The following is a 21010-nucleotide window of genomic DNA, read 5'->3' as shown; positions in this document are numbered from 1 at the left end:
TCCTAGGTCTGGCTCACAGCTCCCTTCTCACCAAATAGTGATGTTATCTATATCATCTCCTCCTTACACTCTTCAAAGGACAAGTGTCATAAAGCATTCAGCAAGGTCCACTAAGTTAGGTTCTACTTCATTATCTCTTCTTTCTTTTTATTTCTTGTGCATACAGTCAAAAAATGTGTCTTCATTGTGTAGTAAAAGCTGGCTATGACATCAACGTGCGGGGCAAAAAAAAAAGACAAATAAAACCCCTTGAATCCTAGAAGAATGGACAGAGAGCTGAGAGACTGGTACATACACCACATGTTAAGTGCTGTGATAGACACATACTTGGTATGGTGGGAAGACAAGCTAAGTGTATTTGTATTGAAGCCATTGATCACACTATAAATATTTAGACAGCCTTGCTCCACTTACATATCCTGGTGATAAGTCAATGCACATGTTGAAACACACAGAAATATCATTACAATATTATTAACAACTGACACCAACTATCTCCACTACTTCTAATATTTCTTCTTGCACAACTTTCAAATACTGAAACCTTCCTTCAACAAGGGATGTGTTCAGCCAGGGCTGGAAACTCGATTCCTTATTTCTACCTACTCATTCTATGCCAAGAGCTCTCCAGATGAAAACAAGAATACTCCAGCACATGTACCACTGAACAGGGCTACTAAAATACACACACTATCACAGAAGAGCTTGTTTGACTATAAAGAAAATGAAATCAGGCTTTTTTTGTCATCATGCTTACAAATCATTGTGTGCCTTTGAGCAAATGTTCATTTAACCAATCAATAAAACAATGCTCGAGTTTCATAAGACAGACCTTGGAGTCAAAGCACTTTATTTTCTTAAGCATATGAGAAAATTGATTCTAACTAATCAATAGAACACTTCTTGGGTTTGGTAAACAGACCCTTGAGCCAAAGCACCTCAAGTATACACATCTAATGTGCTGTTTACAGAAATCTACAGGGCTCTTTGCTTCTACTTGGTAACCTCCAGCCCCCAGGGTGTTAGACTTGAGCCATGACAGGGCAACTATACAATATAACTGTGGCCAATAAAAAAATATAAATTTTAACCAAAAAAATTTTAAAGGTATAATACAACAACTGAGTTATATATCTATAAGAATAACCTCAAATATTTCACACAAGCAAGAGGGCACCACAGAGCTAAATCTCTGGGTAGAAGGGCAGTGTCTTAGCACCTCTGCTGACAGGCTGACATGGAATGAACAAAGTATTTCCTATCTTGGACTCAGTTCCATCACCTGTAAAAGTACTCTAGTAGTACATGTTGATTACTCTTCATTATAACTTTTCTGAGATCCAATAGGTTGCTAGGAAATTCTACCCCTGAACTCATGGGGCTAGATCATATTCAAAAGGTAAGACATACTAAAGATATTGGATAAAATTATTTTGGTATTGTGTATAGGGCATATATGAAAAAAATTAATGGTGCATCTAGACTTAGATCTCATCCCCAGGATATTCATAGATTTCAAAATTTTAAAGAAACTTTTCTAGTTCCATGTATTTCAGAAAAAGAATACTTAACCTGTAATAGCTGTTCTGAGTTTGTATGGAGAAAATGTGTCTTTCTTGCTTGCTTTATTTCTTTCTTATGCTAAGTGGAACTTTTTGTTCAAGGCTAGAACTCTACCACTGAGCCATACTTCTACTTCTAGCATTTTGCTGGTTAATTGGAGTTAAGAGTCTCTGGGATTTGTCTGTTGTATCTGGCTTTAAACTGTGATCATCATATCTCAGCCTCCTGAACAGCTAGGATTACAGGTATGAGACACCAGCATTTGGCAAAGAAGATATTTAGAATAATGCCTGGAACATGATTGTCATTAAAATATAAATATTTTTCTCTAATTCTTCTTGTAATATTTCATTGTCTTTAAGTAGTTAATCAAAGGTGTTGCCACTCAACAAAGTTTATGAACACAGTGCATCTTGATCAATGTTACCCCTTTCAACATTCTCACTCACTCCTCCAAACCCTTCACTTCCCTTACTTTTCTTAGTTTTTAGATTATGTACTGAATTTTTTTTGCCATTTAACAAGGCAGTTTATGTATACAATGCATCTTTGTTGTTGTTGGTGGTGGTCGTGAGGCCTGAACTCTGGGCCTGGGCACTGTCCCTTAGCTCTTCAGCTTAAGGCTTGAGCTACAGTGCCACTTCCAGCTTTTTTTTGCTTATGTGGTACTGAGGAATTGAACCCAGGCTTCATGCATGCAAGGTAAGAACTCTACCACTGAGCCACCTTCCCAGCCCATATATAATGCATCTTGAGCCATATCATCCCTTCAACATCTTCACTCCCTTCAGCCCGCCCCTTTCCTTATTTTTCTCAATTTTGTGGCATATACAATAAATTCTTGTCTGCATTCTCCCCTCCTCCCCCCTTCATCCTTGCCTCCTTCTCCCCTTGACCCCACCCTCCCCTCTTGCAAGTAACCATTTCTTGGTACTTTCCAAATAATTATACTATTTGAGCTCTCTGTAGAGTCTATTATATTTCAGTTAATTCATTTGTAATTATTTGCATACCACCAAGTGTGTTTGTTTATAGATTTATGGGCACATTCTAGCTACTACAAATGACAGAAACCATGCAGCCTATGTTTCTTTGGGTCTGGCTTATTTCACTTAATAGGAAGAAGATTTTTATTAGCTATACATCAGTCAGGGGATAATATCCAAAATATACTTAGAGCTCAAAAAATTAAACCCCCAAAAATGTATTTTCAAAGAAACAACCCAATTAATAAATGGGCTAATGATTTAAAGAGAGACCTCTCAGAAGAAGTAAAAATGGCCAATAGACTCATGAAGAAATATTCAACGTCACTGCCAATAAAGGAAATGCAAATCAAAATAACACTGGCATTCTACCTCACCCCAGTTAGAATGGCCATTATCCGGAAAACTAGCAATGCTGGCAGGGATGTGGCCAAAAGGGAACTGTATTACACTGTTGGTGGGAATGTAATCGTTTTCAATCACTATGGAAAACAGTATGGAGGTTTCTCAAAAACCTAAATATCAGACTACATTATGATCCAGTAATTCCACTCCTGAACAATTATCCAATAGAACATTAACAAGTCTGTACTAAAGCTACCAACACAACCATATTCATTGCATTATTATTTACCATAGCCAAAAATATGGACTCAACTTAGATGCCCCTCAGTGGTTGAATGGATCAAGAAAATGTGATACATACACAGAATGGAATTCGACTCATCCATCAGAAAAAAAAAAAAAAGAGACTGTGCCATTTGTAAGGAAATGGAAACCCTTGGAAAAAATTATTAAAAATAAATATTTTAATGTTCTAAGCCCAACCATTTCCTAACTGATTTTTGAAAGTTACACGTCTCTATATAACACAAAAGCAAAAAAAAGAGAATCAAAATGAAAATGATAGGCTTGAATGCAGAAATATGTATGTGTTTTTTTCCTACAATAGTATCTACTTGGTGTTTGGATGAAGAAATATGTCAGCTAATAATAATAGCAAATATTGATTTGCTGAAAATCTACTGTGTTCCAGAATTCTAAGTGCTAAAGACATTCTATTTACTCCGCAGATCAACACTGTGAGGTATGGCAATAGTACCATCTTTCTGTACCAAAGGTGTAGAGATGGAAAAGCTTAAATAATTGAGTTACATGTTAAAGATTCAGTCCCATTTGGGATTTTAGGAGCTCAAATAACTCTTTTAGACCATGTGTCATTTATTTTTGAGTAAGTGGATCATTGGTTTAAAGTTAAAATAAAGATAACCCAACTTAACTTTACAATGTCATTTCAGCTGGGAACATTTATTAAAGGGTTCCCATTGTGATATTTACATCTGCAAAGTGTTTGTTCATTAAGAAAATTTCCATTTCTGAATAGGACTCTCAGCATAAAAATCTTTGGTGAATGGAAAGATTTACTTAAAGCAATGGCCTTCCAGTACTCCAAATACAATATCAGGTTTTCTCAAAGTTTTAGAAATAAGCATTTCCCACCCAGTCACCCATAGCAGCATAAGGTCTACATGCAAACTATTTGCTGGGCTTCAGGCATACAGAGTTACTGGGATTCTTATGAGTTCAATGTGTCTATTCTAGGGGTTAAATGCCTATTAAGCATGAGCAAAGCCAAAACCATCACTTGAGGAATGTTACTATGTGGGTTGTCTTTTCTTTTGCAAGTTTGATGAGATCAACAGCTTTTTCTTTGGGTACAAAAAATTATTCATAATTGCTTTGCATTTCTAATAGCTTACATTCCTCAGCTTGTATTTAGCAACTTCTTTTCCAAGGCACATTTTTGCAGATTGATTTAAAAACTGAAATGAAACAAAAAGCCTCTTGCTTTTGTCCCAAAAGCAATGAAGGACAGTACAGAAACTGCATGTTAAAATCTTGCTTTAAAATGAAAGATAATGTGGCTCAAGCAACTAATACAAGAGGTAGCCGCCTTTTATTTGACTTTTTCATTTGTAACTAACTGAACACTATTAAAGACATATAGATGTGATGAAAGAGATGGGAAGGGAAAGAGAAAAGGGGAGAGGAGGAGAGGGAGAGGGAGGAAGAGAGGGAGGGAATAGCGAGGGAGAGAGAGGGAGAGAACTGAGGACACACAACCTCCTACTTTCTTTCACTTTTTTGTAATGTTTTCCAAGGGAATACATAGCCAGTTACAAATGCTCATTTTTCATTATTGGACATTTTCTCTGGGTGTAGCACAAAAGGCAAGTCATTTGGGGTCAAATGTTAACGTGAAAATGAGATTAAAATATTTTCCAGCAGTTGAGTCATTTTGATCTATGAATGGGAAATAAAATGCATTCCTGGCTCCTCTTTCTGCTCAGTCCCAAATTTTGTCCTATAGTTTTTTCCCCCTCTAACATGATATAACTAATTTCATAGATATAACTAATTTCACAATGTGAAGTCGAGTTTTGCATTCACTTATATAAATAGAGAGGCTTCAAGGCATGAGATTCTATAGAAAGAGTACCAGGACCTAAGCCATCTTCTGATTTTTATTTGGTGTCTAGTGTCTGTTGAGTTACAAATGCTTAGCACTTTCAGCTAACTTTTTTAGCTACTGAACTGTTTTTACTTATTCTGCATCAATTTATTGAATTTCAGGAAAACTAGGGAGGTTATAATGAAGTTGAGAAATGAAAGTCAACAACTGGTCTTTTTTGATAGGAGCTAATCTGCTTTAAGTTCAGACATACTTTGGGGATAGGTGCTGACCACATTCACTTTCAAGGTTGCAGGTTAAAAAATGACAAGTATTTTGAAACTGTCAAGGAGCAGTTAGCACAGATGATCCCTGCTACAGACTGGACTCCCTTCTCTGTCTTAAGTTCTATAGAATCAGTGGAATAAAAATGGAGACAATACTTGTCTCACTAACTTCTCCATGCCTCAGTTTCTGTCTCTCTATTTCTATTAACAATAAAAATGTTTTTCCTACAGTTATAGATTATTAAATCAATGTTCCTAGAAAAATTCCTATTGCTATTCCATAGCATGAATATAATAAATATAAGCTACATAATTATTTTAAGGATTTAAAGAAATAAGTCACATAACAACATACTATCCTTTTTCAAAATTGCACACATCTTTCTTTAGGACTATGAAGTAGATTGCTGTCAATTTCTACAGAAAATAAAACTGTACATGACTCTGAAACATAATTTACATGTTTCTGTTAGTTGAATAGCAGAAGGTGAAATACTAGTTAGATAAGTACATAAGTAGTAGATTTGAAAAGACAGAAAAAAGACTCAAAAACCCCACTGAACCCCTTTATATGATTAATATAAACTAAAACAATGGGGGGAAGTTGGGAGAGGATCAATAGGATTAACACAGAAAAATGCCTGCTTCTCTAGGCAAGCCTTGCTATATAACATAAGAAGAGCAACGTTATTGGAATCAAGCAAAATTGTTTTACAATCTTGACTCCTGCATTTCCTATTTAAATGAGTGTACCTCATTTACTGAATGTCCTTTGGCTCAATTTCTTCCATGCATATAATTTGGATAGTATGCCAGTATTTGAGTGTTGTTATGTGATTAAAAATACATTGTGATATATTTTTAATCCCATTAAAATATCACAGCTTGCGTTAGATAAGCAGTAGGAGACTATTTTCCTTTCAAGATGCTGTTAATTCTTGACTTCCCAAATAAAGAAAGCACTGAACAAGACACTCTGTAAGGTTAAATATCACATATAGCAATCATGTATATAAATAAATACAAATATCATGCATAAAAAGTACTGATGGTTTGCCCAATAAATGTTAATTTCTCTTCAAAAGACAAACATCCTACACCAAAAGATGAAAATTTTTTCTAGCATTATCTCTGTAGAGATCAGAAAGGGTAGCAAAAACTGCCTTAGGAAAATAGATTGGAAAGGAGAAGCACAGTCAGATATCTTTCCACATGTGTTTTGACAGCTAAATTAAGCCTGCTTATTAGTTTAGTCCCACTAGAGAATATTACTGTCTACAAAATCTTTCTTTGCTGAGCAGAGTTGTTTTTATTAAGAATAAACGTGGTTTCTATACAGTAGTTACTGAATTCCTAATTTCATGAGTCTATCCATCACTATTGTTGAAAAGGAATATATGATTCTTTAAAAATGGAATATTTCCTACCATCTGGTATTTATTGAATCATTGCTGAATTTGGGAGGGAATGGTGACCTACAAGACACTACTGTCTCCTATAATAGGTTCTCATGAAATAACCCCAAATTTGAACATTACCTATTCCCTTTTGCTGGTGATTGAAGAAAAAACATATATAACAATAAATTTCTGAATTGAAAAGTGAATACAAGGGCTTCTCTTACCCTGTACTGAAACAATTAACTAATATCTCCAAGAAACAAGTCTGGGTGTTCAATTACATTCTTGAGTTCTAACCTACAATCATCCAATTCAACATAATCAAATTCTTTGATAGGTAGGCAGACTAGAATCTATTCAGTAATTCTTTGTTGACTTCCCAGTTCCAATAAAAATATGGCATTTTAACTACCCTTATAAAGAATGCTTTAATTATCAACTTCTATAAACTCCCTTTTGTTTCTTACCAGTTGGAAGTCACTACCAAACTCACTCTGTTTATTAGTAGTTCTTCTATGACAAAAACTAAAGATTTATCATCATTAAGCACAGATTCTACAGGTGAGTCTACTTTCAAAAACTAATCTTTGCTTTTTGATTCATTATGTATTGGGCATTCGGTCATTACATACAGTGTATTCATAGGAATTTACTAGACACTGTGACAGAGGGACAAAAAGTAGACCAGGCCTTACTATTTTAGGGAATTTATATTCTTGCTAGAGAAATGAAATTCAGACATATAAAACAACAATACACATATATGTACCATATATAATATAATATTGTATAATCTATAAATAATCACATTTTAAATACCTACTAATTGTCTATAAAAGATGGGATGGAGGACAGGGAAGGTACTATCTTATTTCCTCTAAAATTAAAAAAATCTGAATAACAGTAGTAGGTGATGTATTTTATCTCTAGTTCTTTCCTCTTTCTTAGACTCTATCTTCCCAAGCATCTCTCTGCTGTCCATGTATCCATACAAGATACTCTTAGTTGGCTAATTTTACATTCTTATAGTCAGCACAAAATAGCATCCAGTAAGAGGCAAAAATTCTCAATATCATGTGCACATTCTCCAAGATCCCTTACCATAGTTAAAAATGAGAACTTTCCACTGTTTTTATAGTTCCTTCCTAGATATCTAACCCCTCATGCTCCAAAGCAAAGTAGAAAATCTAATTGTTAAACTAGTAACACACATCTGCCTATCAAGGTCTTAAAGCATAAATGAAAGATATTACAGTAGTTCAACAAAAAACTAGTATGTGGAGCAAAATGAGTCAAGATTTGAGAGCTATACGAACGAATTCCACATTCACATTGCAAGCAGAAGCGGCACAAAAAGAAATGCCAACACTTTTTTTTTAAGCATACTGTCCCAAAGTAAATCATGTTACCATTCTGAAATTGTCTACTGACATAAAATATGAATAGCCTGTGCAGTAGGGCTGTGCTTCTTGAAGGGCCCATTGGAAAGTGGGGAAGCTAGCAACTCATGTCAAATAGCATGCCTGGATTTTAATCTTATTTATATGACATTGCATTAAATTTCCTTTGTACAAGTTTAGCACCAAGGTTTTTTTAAATTTTATTCTCAAGGTGATGTATAGAGGGATTACAGTTGGATCTGTAAGGTAGTGAATACATTCCTTGTTGAACTTGTTATCCCCTCCCTCATTTTTCTCCCACTTTGTCTCCCCCAGCACCCACCGACCCCCAAGTTGTAAAGTTCATTTACAACATGTTGTCTTGTGAGTATCACTGTGGCATTGGTTCACCCATTGTCCTTCATTTCACCATTTTGTTGCTTACCTTCCCTTCTGTAATTCAGATGAACATATACACGGTATAGAATTTCCTCTATGCAAGTTTAGCACCAACTTTGGAAAAGACTTTCTAAAATTGCACATAACGAGCTAATTCTAAAGATCTATAAGAGTGAGAGGCAATACTAGTAATTCAGTATCATCAAAATTTAGAAGGGTTGAAGTTGTTTTTAAGAGTAAAATACTTTACTAATTATAGAATGATTCAAGTTGGAGAGGCTGCTAATTAGCTGGGAATGTCTGGTGTTAAAATCTGTATACACTATCCTTTTTCCATGGGTAATAAGTGAAGAGCATGTGATTTCTCAGCCAACTGGAAGTCTCCCAGCCTTAAATTCCATTCTGTATGATGAAAATTTTATTATCTTAGAGTGATAATTAATGTTTCAGGGCAAAAACTAATGATAGCAAAGACCTATTTTAAAATGTCTAAATCTAAACTAAATTTATGTCACTTACTGGGTATAATACTAAGAGATTTTGTTCAAATTTATATTTTCTTATATAAATGAGATTCATTAACTGTTCTGATTACTAGTCACAAACTACTGAAGTCATAAACCATGGGATACATGTTATACTGTTACAATTTTTAAGAATTTATGGTTTATACTAATTTCTAAAGCATTCTTCTTATATTATAGCAGAAATCTACTTCAAAAAGCTTTGAGTGTGTGTTTTAACAAGCCTATGGTCTATCCGTCCATCCACACACCCATCCGTCCATCCATCCACGAATTCTTTTGCCTAACCTTTTCCCTTAAAAATAGCTAAATATACTTATGTTTACAAATGCTTTTCCTGCAACACAACAGCTTCACTTGATTATGCACTTACTGGTGCAGAGTTTCCACTTGGTCCTCTCGATCTAACCATCCTCCCAAGTACTTCTACACCATCTGCCGTGACGTTGGCTGATGCATTTATTGCCTTCTCTCCCACTTGCTTGCAGTCAACAACTACTTTGGCCAAAGTCTTGCTGACAACAACATGAAGCTGGGTAAAAGGGAGGACATTTTAGAAGGAAAGGTGTAGGAGAAATACCAAGCAAACTTGAATACTTGTATAATTCATCCTGAACAAGTATAAAGAAAACTTCTGTCACCATCTGTTTTTGATATTTTGCTACCTTCATGATTGTTTAACCCTCAAGTGTCATCTGTTTTTATTTACATAATACCTTTATTGCATGAATACTATCTTTAAAAATAACTACAGTGAGCCAGGCACCAGTGGCTCATACTTGTAATCCTAGCTATTCGGGAGGAGGAGATCTGAGGATCACAGTTCAGACCAGCCCAAGCAGAAAAGTCCCCATAAGACTTATCTTTAATTAACCACTCAAAAACTGGAAGTGGTGCTATGGCTCAGTGTTACAGTGTTAGTCTTGAGTAAAGAGATTCAGGGATAGTGCCCAGGCCATGAGTTCAAGCCCCACAAGTGATATAATAATAATAATAATAATAATAATAATAATAATAATAATAATAACTGCAAGGATTCTTTTTTCCCCTCAAGTCTAGTGCCCTGCCACTCAAGAGCTCCACTTCTGGCTTTTTGGTGGTTAACTGGAGATAACAGTCATAGAATTTCCTGCCAGGGCTGGCTTTCAGTCACAATCCTCAGATCTCAGCCTCTTGAGTATCTAGGATTATAGGCATGAGCCACAGGTATTTGGCTGATTATTTTTGAATTCTAGCCTTGCTCTAAAGCAATAATATCTTAGAAGTTACAGGATTGCATGGGGAAGGGATAATGCTATCTGGTAACTCTAGACCATAGTGAAATAAAACCCTTTGACTTAATGTTTAGTTAAGTTCTCTTAAGCTACCATCTCAAGTATCTGCACAACAATTTTTTAGGAGCCCACCAATTTTTGTGAAGATTTGGGAAAGCCTGTGTTGCCATTAGATGCCAGACTTGAGTAAGTATATTCTAGATGTATTGGCTAACCACATTGTGCCCAAGATCATAAAATTCCAAGGCTTATAAACATATTTTCATCTATGATGGCATCTTTTGGTCTTTGTCTGGCCTTTGGTTTTATTAAAACTTAAACCAGAAATAAGTCTTTCTTCATACAACTGTTAAAAACTTGAAAGTTCATAATTTTAAAGCCAATAATGAATGAACCTTACTTGTTTAAATACAGTTTGGTAAAGCTTAACAGTCACCTTAGACTCATAAAGAATTCTGTGGAATGAGAATTACAAGTTAAAGTGAAAGTGCTTCTTCTAACACTTGTGCAACTGCAAATGCTTTCATCTTCCCATAAATTTTCTTGACTGCTTTGATTCAGACTTGTCATAACTAAGAAAAGTGTTGTGTCAGAAGGAGAAGTAAAGGAGGTAAAGTCAAAGAGCTGTGAATGGGACCTTGCCCTAGTAAATCTCCCTTTGTATCTCAAATGTTTTTCAGATTCCTTTACTTCTGGTAGCACAATCCTAACAGACATGGGGAAAAAAAAATCCCAGTTTTCTTACACAATGGTTCTTAGTTACTTACGTGATATAAAATTATTAGATGGATTTATAAATGAGATGGATTTAACTACATGGTAGGTGAGATTACTGTGCAATATCCCTTCTCTTTAACAAGCAGGAAGGCCCAACTTAGGGGAGAAAGGCTCCTGCGTACCATGAGCTCTTTTCTCATCCTGCAGAGATCAGTGGACATTCCCCAAACACAAAGGAACCAATAGAAGATGGAAGGAAGGTATGTCCACTCTCAGGTTTCTGAGAAATGAATGTTAAGGAACAGAATTCAATCACAAGAGTCAAGTTATTCAGATCAGAACAAATAAAGTTAGGGTTTACAGAAATCTTTTGTAAGGTAACTTTTATGATGACATTGATAGGTTATCCCTGAAAAAATGTATATGTATAATCAGTTATATCTATCTTCACATTTTAAAATGGTTCATCTAATTATGTCTTCATAAGCAGTTGCAAAGATGATCTGCTCTTTTGGTCAGGCAGACTAGCAATCTTTTGTTCATCACACAAAATATAACAAATAAGCCATGGTCTACTTATATTCATATAGTACTGTTTACTGCATTGTTTCTCAAAGGGAGAATCTGGACCAATTCTGTCAATATCTCCTGAGTGTCTCCTGGAAATATACATTTCAGGGCCCTATCACAGAACTACCTAATCAGAATCTCTGGACATGGTCAACAAGTTTAGAGACAGTAATTCTACTCCACTCAAAATTTGAGATACAGTGCTCTATGGCATTAAAAATATATGTGCCTATTTTCTCAGCAGAAATGGTGATGAATATACATAGGAATTAGGTGTATGTGTGCAGAATGCGAATGAATAAATGCATTACTCACCTTGTGAAAGCTTCCATGAAAAATTTTCCTGATTTCAGGTCCTTCAAAAGTAACCGTTTGAAAATCCCCATTGCGGTCATAGTTGAAATATGTTAGAGTTTTCCCGCCATCTATTCAAACAGAGGAAATGTGAAAATACTTTAGAAGGAACAACAATTCAACTGGATACTGGGTTTTGAACTCAGGGCCTCACAATCTTGCCCATGGCTACTGTTCTACACTCTATACTTTACTTACACTCCTCTACACTTTACTTCTGGTAGCACTATCTTATCAAACATTTAAAAATACCAGTTTTCTTATGCAATGGTTCTTAGTTACTTATGTGATATGAAATTATGGCATTCCTATACACAGAAAGGAGCAGTTCATAAATGAGATGGATTTAACTACATGGTAGGTGAAGATTACTGTGCAATATCCATGTGTAGATCCATGCCCCTACTTGCAGCTTTTTGCTGGTTATTTGAAGATTAAGAGTCTCCAGATTTTTCTGTCCCTGCTAACTCAAAACCACAACTGTGATTTCAGCCTCCTGAATAGAGAGGGTTAAAGGTATGAGCCACTGTTGCCTGAATTGCTTCTAATTTTTGAAATTATGTCTAAGGCAAAGTAATAAGTAATGAGAGGGTTTATAATTTTCAGTTTGGCACAGGCTTTCAGTTGGCTAAATTAACGTGGGATGGGAAAGAAACCTGCACACAATTTCCCTATGGAGCTGTGGCTCAAGTAGCAGAGTGCTGGCCTTGAGCAAAAAAATTCAGGAGCAGCACCCAAATTCTTAGTTCAAGGCCCAAGACCAACACACACACACACACACACACACACACACACACACACACACACACACACACACACACACACACACACACACACCCCATATGGTAGCTGGAAATAAGTTTAAAATACTGTCTTGTATCCAAATGTTCCTCCCCACCTCCAAACATGGGGGCTTCCCTTCTCAGACTCGTTCTCTTCTCATTTCATACTCACTCTCAATTAGCTAACCCAGTATCGTGGCTTATATGTCATGCATACAACTTTCCAAAGTTACATGTCTATCCCAAAATTCTTCCCAAATAAGAATGCTGCCGATCTGACATCTTCTCTAGAGTAGCAAATAAGCACCTCATACTATTACATACATACCCCTAACCAAACCAACTTCTTGTCCCACTTATCCCCGTCCCACCCCCACCCCCGCCATCAGCTTTGCTCTGCCTACAGCCTTTATACCTTCAGTAAAACACGTGAGTCTATTTTCAACTTGCTCATTACCATATTACAGCCCCTAGCGCTGGCACAAAGTAAGAAATGTTTGTTGAACTTATGAGTGGGTAAGTGAATGAATTAACTGTTCTACCACAGATCAGGTGCCAGTGGCTCAAGTCTGTCATCCTAGCTACTTAGAGGGCTGCGATCTGAGGATTATGATTTGAAGCCAGCCCAGGCAACCCATGAAACTCATCTGCAATTAACCACCAAAAAGCCTGAAGTAGTAGTGTGGCTGAAGTGGTAGAGCACTAGACATGAGTAAGAAAGCTCAGGGACACTGTCCAGGCCCTGAGTTTAAGCTCTACGACAGATACCCTGCTGCGCCCCCTCACCCTGGCCAAAAAGAAAAGGAGTTACTCTGTGGTATAAACAGGCAAGCTTCCATGCAATGTGCATTAGGCAAACATATGTCATATATATATATATATATATATATATGTATATATGTAGATGCATATGTGTACTTACTGTCCAAAATGATCCCAACCAGTGGGTCAGAATTTTTATTTAAAATTTCCCAAAGAGCAAATGGTTCTTGTGGGGTGTCAGGAAGAATTCGGAATAGAAAACTGATTGTGTAATCAGAAGGCAGCCCTTCTGGATGCAGATACCTGAAGGAAGGAAGAAAATGATGTTCTATTATATCTTTCCTCAATATTTATACTTCTGATTATCGAGAAGATACACTTTCATTATATAAGCTTTTGGAAAACCACAAAGATCATTACTCATCCCAACCATATCACTCTGTCCGGGTGGTAGATTTCCCACTCATGTAAACAATGTGAGTGTTTATCCCCTTTATCATTTTGGTCCAGTCTTTTCTTATCATCATGTAAACATTTTTCATTTCTTTAAATATTTTAAAGCATGATATTTAATGACTACAGTACACAATTATATCATGGTTGACTATTTCATAACTAATCCAGGCAGTCACATTCTCATTGAACATTGAAGTTGTTTCAGGAGTTTTAGTATAATAAATAATCACTTATCTACAATCCTTTTATAAAACTTAGCTTATGATTTTTTCACAATCTACCATCTGTGATAATTAATTGTATTCCTGCCTATAGTAGGGACTAGGATGCACCAACTTAGATCCACCTTCAAGAATTAAGAATGTTCTTTTCTTGATTCTGACCCTGAGGATGTATATAGATAGCTTTCAACATCAGCTGCCTTCTGAAGTTCCCTTAGCTGGAGAAAGCTTCCTCTCTTTGGGCCATCTTACTTTACCAGGGCTTCTCTTTAAGCTACTGGTCTTTGAAGGAGTAGAAAGAAGAGCCAGGACCTCCCAGAGGGAGACAAAGCTGAAGTATCTTCCAGTGTTCCGAATTCTGGTTGGGGAAGGGCTCTGTTAAGGCTCTTTCTTTGGGATTGCTTGATTCTTCTGCCCTGTTCTGCTTTCTGCTACTCTCTTCACAGAGCAAACTTCCATCACATTTCCTTTTGGGAATCTGCTTCTTGAAGAGTGCAGCCTTCTATATAATTTCATTCCCCACTCCCCTTCTAACAACTAAACACATTACTTCTTTACTTTTTTTCTTCCCCCTAACCCCTCCCCAAAGGTCTTTCCCATAATACATATTCAGCTAAGTTATTAATTGAATTCATAAATGTGTGAGTAAGTGGGAATTTAGCATTGGTTTGAAAATGAAAGTTGTGTTTGTACGAATAGACATAAACAGCTCACGCCTTCATTTATTAGTTAATTCTTTTGTATTAAAAAAATCTTTCATGAACTTCTTGTTTGAGACCAAACATGGTAAAGACATGGAAGATACATCAATGAATAAAACTGACAAAGATTCCTATCCTTGTAACACTTAAGTTCTAGTAGTGTGAATAAGGTAGTATATTTAGAAGGTTATGATTTCCATAAAACATCTGAGTAGAGCCTGGGACTTACTGGAGGAGAATTGTGTAATAATTTTAGTTAAAGTCAAAGTAGACTCATTAAGAAGATTAAATGAGCAGAGCTTCATTGAACAGGTTATATTTGAGCAAAAACTCAAGGGAGATACTATAATTAGCTATGCAGGCAACCAAAGGAAGAATATTTCAAGTATTCAAGTTATTAAAGCATTAAAGAAGGAATAGTCAATGAAGACAACAAGGTGGGATTTGCCTTCTATGTTTAGAGGCAAAGCAAGGAGGCCATTTTGATTGGAGAAGACAGAAAAGACTTGAGGGGAAGACCCAGATAATACAGGCCATTTATGAACTCTGACTTATCAGGAATTATTGGAAGATTTGGTGTGACATTGTACAAGGATCAATTAACGGAGGTAAGAAAGGAAATGGCACTAGATATCCAAGTAGAGATGTGTACCACATAGTTGGATATGACTGGACTTCGGGAACTAGATCTGGACTGGAAACACAAAGGTAATCCACAGTACTTTTCAACTCTCTAGATTTGTTGCTATAACTATTCAAGGATCAAACTTATGGCAACATCAGGATCTGGGTCCTGGAACTCAATTGCTGGGTACAAATCTGAGCATTGACTGCCACTTAAATTCAAGTTGCTAGCTTCTTTGAGTTTCTATCTCATAATTGACATAATACTTGAATCGACTTTATTGAGTTGACTGGAGGTTGAGTAAGCAAGCATACATAGGGACTTAGAATAATGCCCAGAATTTATGGATCAGTTCTTTTTACATACTTTCTGAGATGATTAGATACTAAAGTTCAAATCAGCTTGTAGCTGAGTTGGATTATTTTTAATCAAAGAAATGTAAACAGTCTTTGCTCAAAACATCATGGGAAAAAGATCCCACCAGGAAGTATTACAGAATGTTTTAATATGACATCGCTTTCATATTGAGAAGGAATAAATGTGATTGGTTTTGGTAGCTTGCAGTGGAAACATACTTGGTTGGCTGGGAAACCAGGGCATCTTTATGGAGATGGTAACATGGGTACAAGTTGAAGGTACCAGGCTCCATAGAAACTCCTTCCACTGATGAAAAATCCTTTTCAACCAAGCCAAACATTTCCATCATCTTAAATCCTAAGAGACAGACAGACAGACAAACAAAAGAAAGATTTTATTGGTATATATTAATTGTGTAAAGAGAGGTTGCCTTGTGACACTTCTACATGTGTATAAATTTCGAAGATTCTAATCTCCTCTACCACTCTCCCTTACTTAAAATCCTCTCTCCTCCTGAAAACACTCTCAACAGGTTTCATATTCTACTTTCATACCTGCAAACAACCATATTCAGGGTTGCATATTCACTTCCTTTTTGGCTCAACCCTCCTGTAGGTATCACCACCCCCTCAAATTAAAAAAAAAAACATAACCTGTTTTTCTTTTCTGTCATTCTTTTTTAAGACGTATTAAAAATGCACCGAGAGATCTCGTCATGGCATTTTAGACATGTGTATATCAGGCATTGCTCAGAACAACCCTCTCTATTGCTTTTTCATTTCCCATTCCACCCCCAAACGTCTATGGATGGACAGCTTTCATTGAGATGCTTTTAGGCAAAAGAAACAAATTTTTTTAGTTTTAAAGATTTTTTTCCTATTAAGATTTTTCATAAAAATGAAACCTGGACTTCAATTGAGAGTTATTTAACATATTTGTATTTGAAAAAGAAAACTAATGATGCATACCTGCAAGGTCCATGCCATCCTTGTGCACCATTGGGCATGCTGAAATACAACACAAACAATATAAAACCCTCATTTATATATTTTCCAAACACAGTCTTTCCCTGTTAGCAGCTGAGGAAACTAGCCTAGCCTTTCAGGAAGTGAATGGTGGAGGAACTTTACATCAGATTTCACTGGTTTTCTCTGTTTTTGTAAAGACTGAAATGCTGTAGTGCGTTCTTTCAGTACCACGGGGTCACAATTTCCCTCTTTTTGTGTGTCCATTAAAATCAGTGGCTGTCAGCACCTGATGAAAGCCACGTTACTTCTAAGATGTCAGCTTCATGCATGATTATCATACACTTTTGTCATCTAAATCCTATATTTAGCCAAGTACAGTCCCTTTGAAGTATAAACTCTCATCCTATTAGGGAAGATCTTTATGAATTGAAAACTCCACAGCACTCAAAAGGCTGAGGTTGCAAGATCCAAAGTTGAAGGCCACCCAAGAAACACAGCAAGATCTTGTCACAAAACAAAACAAGAAAATTAAAGCAAAACTAAACAGAAAAAAAACACAACAGCAAACCCAAAACCTTCAGAAAAGGGAGGTTTCCTCTATTTTCTCAAACCCACAAAATTTAATGTCTGCTTAAGGAAGAGCAATGTGAGTTAACTGTCCTCCCTCAGTTCGAGAGGAAACTTACTATTTTAACCAGCACTAGACAGTTTAGACTTAAAAAGAAAAAAGAAAAAAAACATGAGTGCAAAACTCCCAAGAACATACTTGCTGATGCGGTTTCACAGACAAAGGTAATCAATTCATCTTCAATTTTCTTGAAGGCGTCAAAGTCATCCACAAAGAAGACATGGCGCCCGCTGGGCTTACTGCCAATGTTCACCAACTCTGAGTAATCCGCATCGGCTACACCAATTGCAAAAATGTTGTAGCCTGTGGTAGAAGAGGAGCTGCATTGTTGATTATTGTAAATCCCATGAAATACTAACAACACAAGGTTTTGAACATCCAAATGCTTCAAATATGTTTAAGAAGGCCAGTGTGGTGGGGGGAGAGGGGGCCGAAATTCATTCCTTACAGTTCATCAGAATTCTTCATGCATATATTTCATGCCATGAGAGATATTCCATCATTCCTTAAAGAAATTTTCCATTTTAAAGAAATTCAATTAGTGCTTGAGACAAAAGAATTCCCATTTGGATAACATTTTCACAGTTAAGTGTTTTAAATAGACAACCCAACACTTAGGAAGCAGACAAACTAAATCTATGTCATTGTTTTTCTCAAAGGAGAAACAGAATAGGCCCAGAAACATAAGGTAGGTCATCCTTTAACACCAGGCAAATAAAAATCTATTCATTTCTAGGCATTGTTCTATAAATTAATCTTCACAGCACTCACGTGAGCACCCCCGTTTTACAGATTAGAAAACCAAAGGGTTTCAGTAACATAGTTTTTTTCCCCTTGGCTTCTACAATGATCTTTCTTTAAAAAAAATATTTATTTTGTACTGAGCTCAGGCTTGAGCTTAGGGTCTGGGTGCTGTCCTTGAGCATTGTTGCTCAAGTCTAGTGCTCTACCACTTGAGTCACAGATCCATTTCAGGCTTATTTAGTGGTTAATTGGAGATCAGAGTGTCAGGGAGATTTCTGTACCTTTGTCTTATATGTAAGTTTATCTGTGTTAGGGATCGTAGGTGGATGCACAGACATGGTGGGACCGAGGGCGAACAAATGCACAGTGATACCCATTAGACACTATGTTAAAAGTGAACTGTACAATTTGTGAGGGAGGGGGTTCAGTAGGGAAAAACTGGGAGAAAATGAGGGAAGAGGTGACACTTCAAAAAAGAATTACCTGATTTATGTAACTGTAATCCCTCTGTACATCACCTTTACAGTAATAATTAAATAAAATAAAATGAATTTTATAAAAGTCTGAGGGGACTTTCCTACTCAGGCTGGCTTCACACCATATACTCAGATCTCAGCCTCCTGAGTAGCTATGATTACAGATGTGAGCCATTGGTGCCTGTCTCTACAACAGCCCTTCTTTTATTTGTTTTTGTTTTTGTTTTTGTCAGTTGTGGGGCCTGATCTGGGCCCGGGCGCTGTCCCTCAGCTCTCCAGCTCAAGGCTAGCATTCTACCTCTACTTCTGGCTTTTTCTGCTTATGTAGTGCTGAGGAATCAAACCCAGGGCCTCATGCATGTGAGGCAAGCACTTTACCACTGAGCCACCTTTCCAGTCCATACAATGGCCCTTCTTATAGCACTTCAACTCTTTGCTAGAGTTCCTCACATAGGCCTCCAGTGCATAACGCGTGTTAGGGAAAATGACAAGTCTTCTCTAATAAAACAGGACAATTAGAGTTTTGTAAACCAGAAGAGATTTTAAAAACCATATTGTCAAGTTCATAAAACCATGGAATCCCTGAAGTAAAGCTGACATAGCCTTTGAATTTGTATTTGGTAAACAACTATATTAACATTATTGATAACCACTAATGTTTAAACTTTACCATCGGATTGCATCTCCCTGGAGATTTTGATCACATCATCTTGTGACCTTCCATCCGTTATAACCACAATAACCTTCGGGATGCCTCTTCTTGTACCTGCCTCTGCAGTGAACAAGGTATCTCGAACATGCTTAATTGCTTTTCCTGAAACAAAGCAAAGTAATGGTGCAGTTTTAACCCCTCCCATTTTTTGTTTCACTGGAGAAAAGAAATAAAAAGAGTAGGAACAAAGTTCTTAAGTGAAAGAAAAAAACTTTTCAAAAATGATCATTTCAGTAGTTACAAGTAATTAATGAATGGGCATTTGGGATCTGACCTGTTTTTGTATTTCCCCCTTTGTATGAAATGTGCCTAATTGCATCAAGAAGAGTCTCCTTAGTTTTGTAGGCATTCAGTTTGAATTCTGTTCTGGGGTCATCAGTGAACTGAACCATTGCCACCTGGAAAGAGAAAGTGTATTGGTTTTACACACACACACACACACACACACACACACACACACACACACACACACACACACACACACACACACACCACACACTTTCAACTATAATTTTAATTTCTTCTGAAACCCATTCCTCATTCTGCTTGGCCTAAAATTTTGTGCAAATTACATATCAAGACAAGTTAAGTAGCATCTTCTTTCCATCTAAGTATTCTTCAAGAACTTTTTTTTTTTTTAAATCTCTAAAGCATGGAACATTTGCCACCTCATTTGGCAAGTAGAAATGGTATCCTAAGCTTAGCAAATGGACAGATGTTAAAATTCCTTAAAAAGGAATTCCTTGTAAACCAAACCTAGGAAGCAATGACTATTAGTCTATTAACTTTATAGATGAGAAACTTGAGTCAGATACAGTCTGGTAACTTTCACAAGACTACACTAGAGTCATCACTGACAGTACCAAGATTTGAAACCAAGTATGTTCTGTCTCAAAATCTGAACCGCTACAATATAAATTTTCCTGGATTCATTTCCTATAATTTGCATGTGTGTGTGTGTGTGTGTGTGTGTGTGTGTGTGTGTGTGTTTGAACTTGGCCTCATACTCTCAGTTTTCTTGCTCACAGCTGGTGCCCTACTTGAGCCACACCTCCAGTTGTGCCTTTTGCTAGGTAATTGATGATAAAGTCTCATGGACTTTTCTGCCCAGACTGGCTTCAAATTTTAATCCTCAGATCTTGACACTCAAGTAGCTAGAATTACAGGCATGGGTCACTAGCACTGAGATCTGTATTTGCTTTTATAATTTTTGTAATTTTAGGGCATTATTAGCTTCTTGACTGCTCAATCTATAGTAATGTGCAACCACAACATTTCCCTGTCGGTATTTTACTGTACTTGAAAGAAAGGAAAATACTGTATGTGTCATTAAAAGGGGACACTCTGCCCTATGGTATAAAAGATCAGGCCTTTCTATTGTGTTTAATTTGCTGAGATCAACAGCTGTTAAAGACTTATATCCTCTGCCTGCCTTTCTTTATCCATATTCATTAACAAGTGGTCATAGTAACAGATTGAGAAGTCATTTGCAATGCATAGAATGAATTAGTGATCGATCCATTAGCCTCACCTGTGTTCCATCTGCACCAATCCTGTCTAGAGCTCCAACAGTGCTGTACAGAAAGTTGATGATCTTATTAAAATTGTCATCTCCAATGCTCCAGGATCCATCCACCATAAACACCAGGTCTGCCTTTGCAGCTTTGCATACT

General features: G+C 36.6%; 1 protein-coding gene across 3 annotated transcripts in view; it reads right to left on the bottom strand.

The window, feature by feature from the left end:
• Col14a1 (collagen type XIV alpha 1 chain) overlaps positions 1-21010 on the bottom strand; it is a 197498-nt gene that overhangs the window by 49865 nt on the left and 126623 nt on the right. For all 3 annotated transcript variants that reach the window (XM_069991329.1, XM_069991330.1, XM_069991331.1), the window contains exons 26-34: positions 20869-21008; positions 19612-19735; positions 19296-19439; positions 17544-17708; positions 16778-16816; positions 16028-16166; positions 13610-13752; positions 11867-11976; positions 9364-9522 (exon numbers count right to left, since the gene is read on the bottom strand). In XM_069991329.1, coding sequence (XP_069847430.1) covers positions 9364-9522; positions 11867-11976; positions 13610-13752; positions 16028-16166; positions 16778-16816; positions 17544-17708; positions 19296-19439; positions 19612-19735; positions 20869-21008 — 1163 coding nt within the window. The remainder of the gene's footprint in view (positions 1-9363; positions 9523-11866; positions 11977-13609; positions 13753-16027; positions 16167-16777; positions 16817-17543; positions 17709-19295; positions 19440-19611; positions 19736-20868; positions 21009-21010) is intronic.

This window comes from Dipodomys merriami, unplaced genomic scaffold (assembly GCF_024711535.1).
Source record: "Dipodomys merriami isolate MVZ:Mamm:240054 unplaced genomic scaffold, mDipMer1.0.p SCAF_4, whole genome shotgun sequence".
Taxonomy (NCBI): domain Eukaryota; kingdom Metazoa; phylum Chordata; class Mammalia; order Rodentia; family Heteromyidae; genus Dipodomys; species Dipodomys merriami.
Note: the sequence above shows the minus strand (reverse complement) of the source record. Positions and strands in the feature narration are given on the sequence as shown.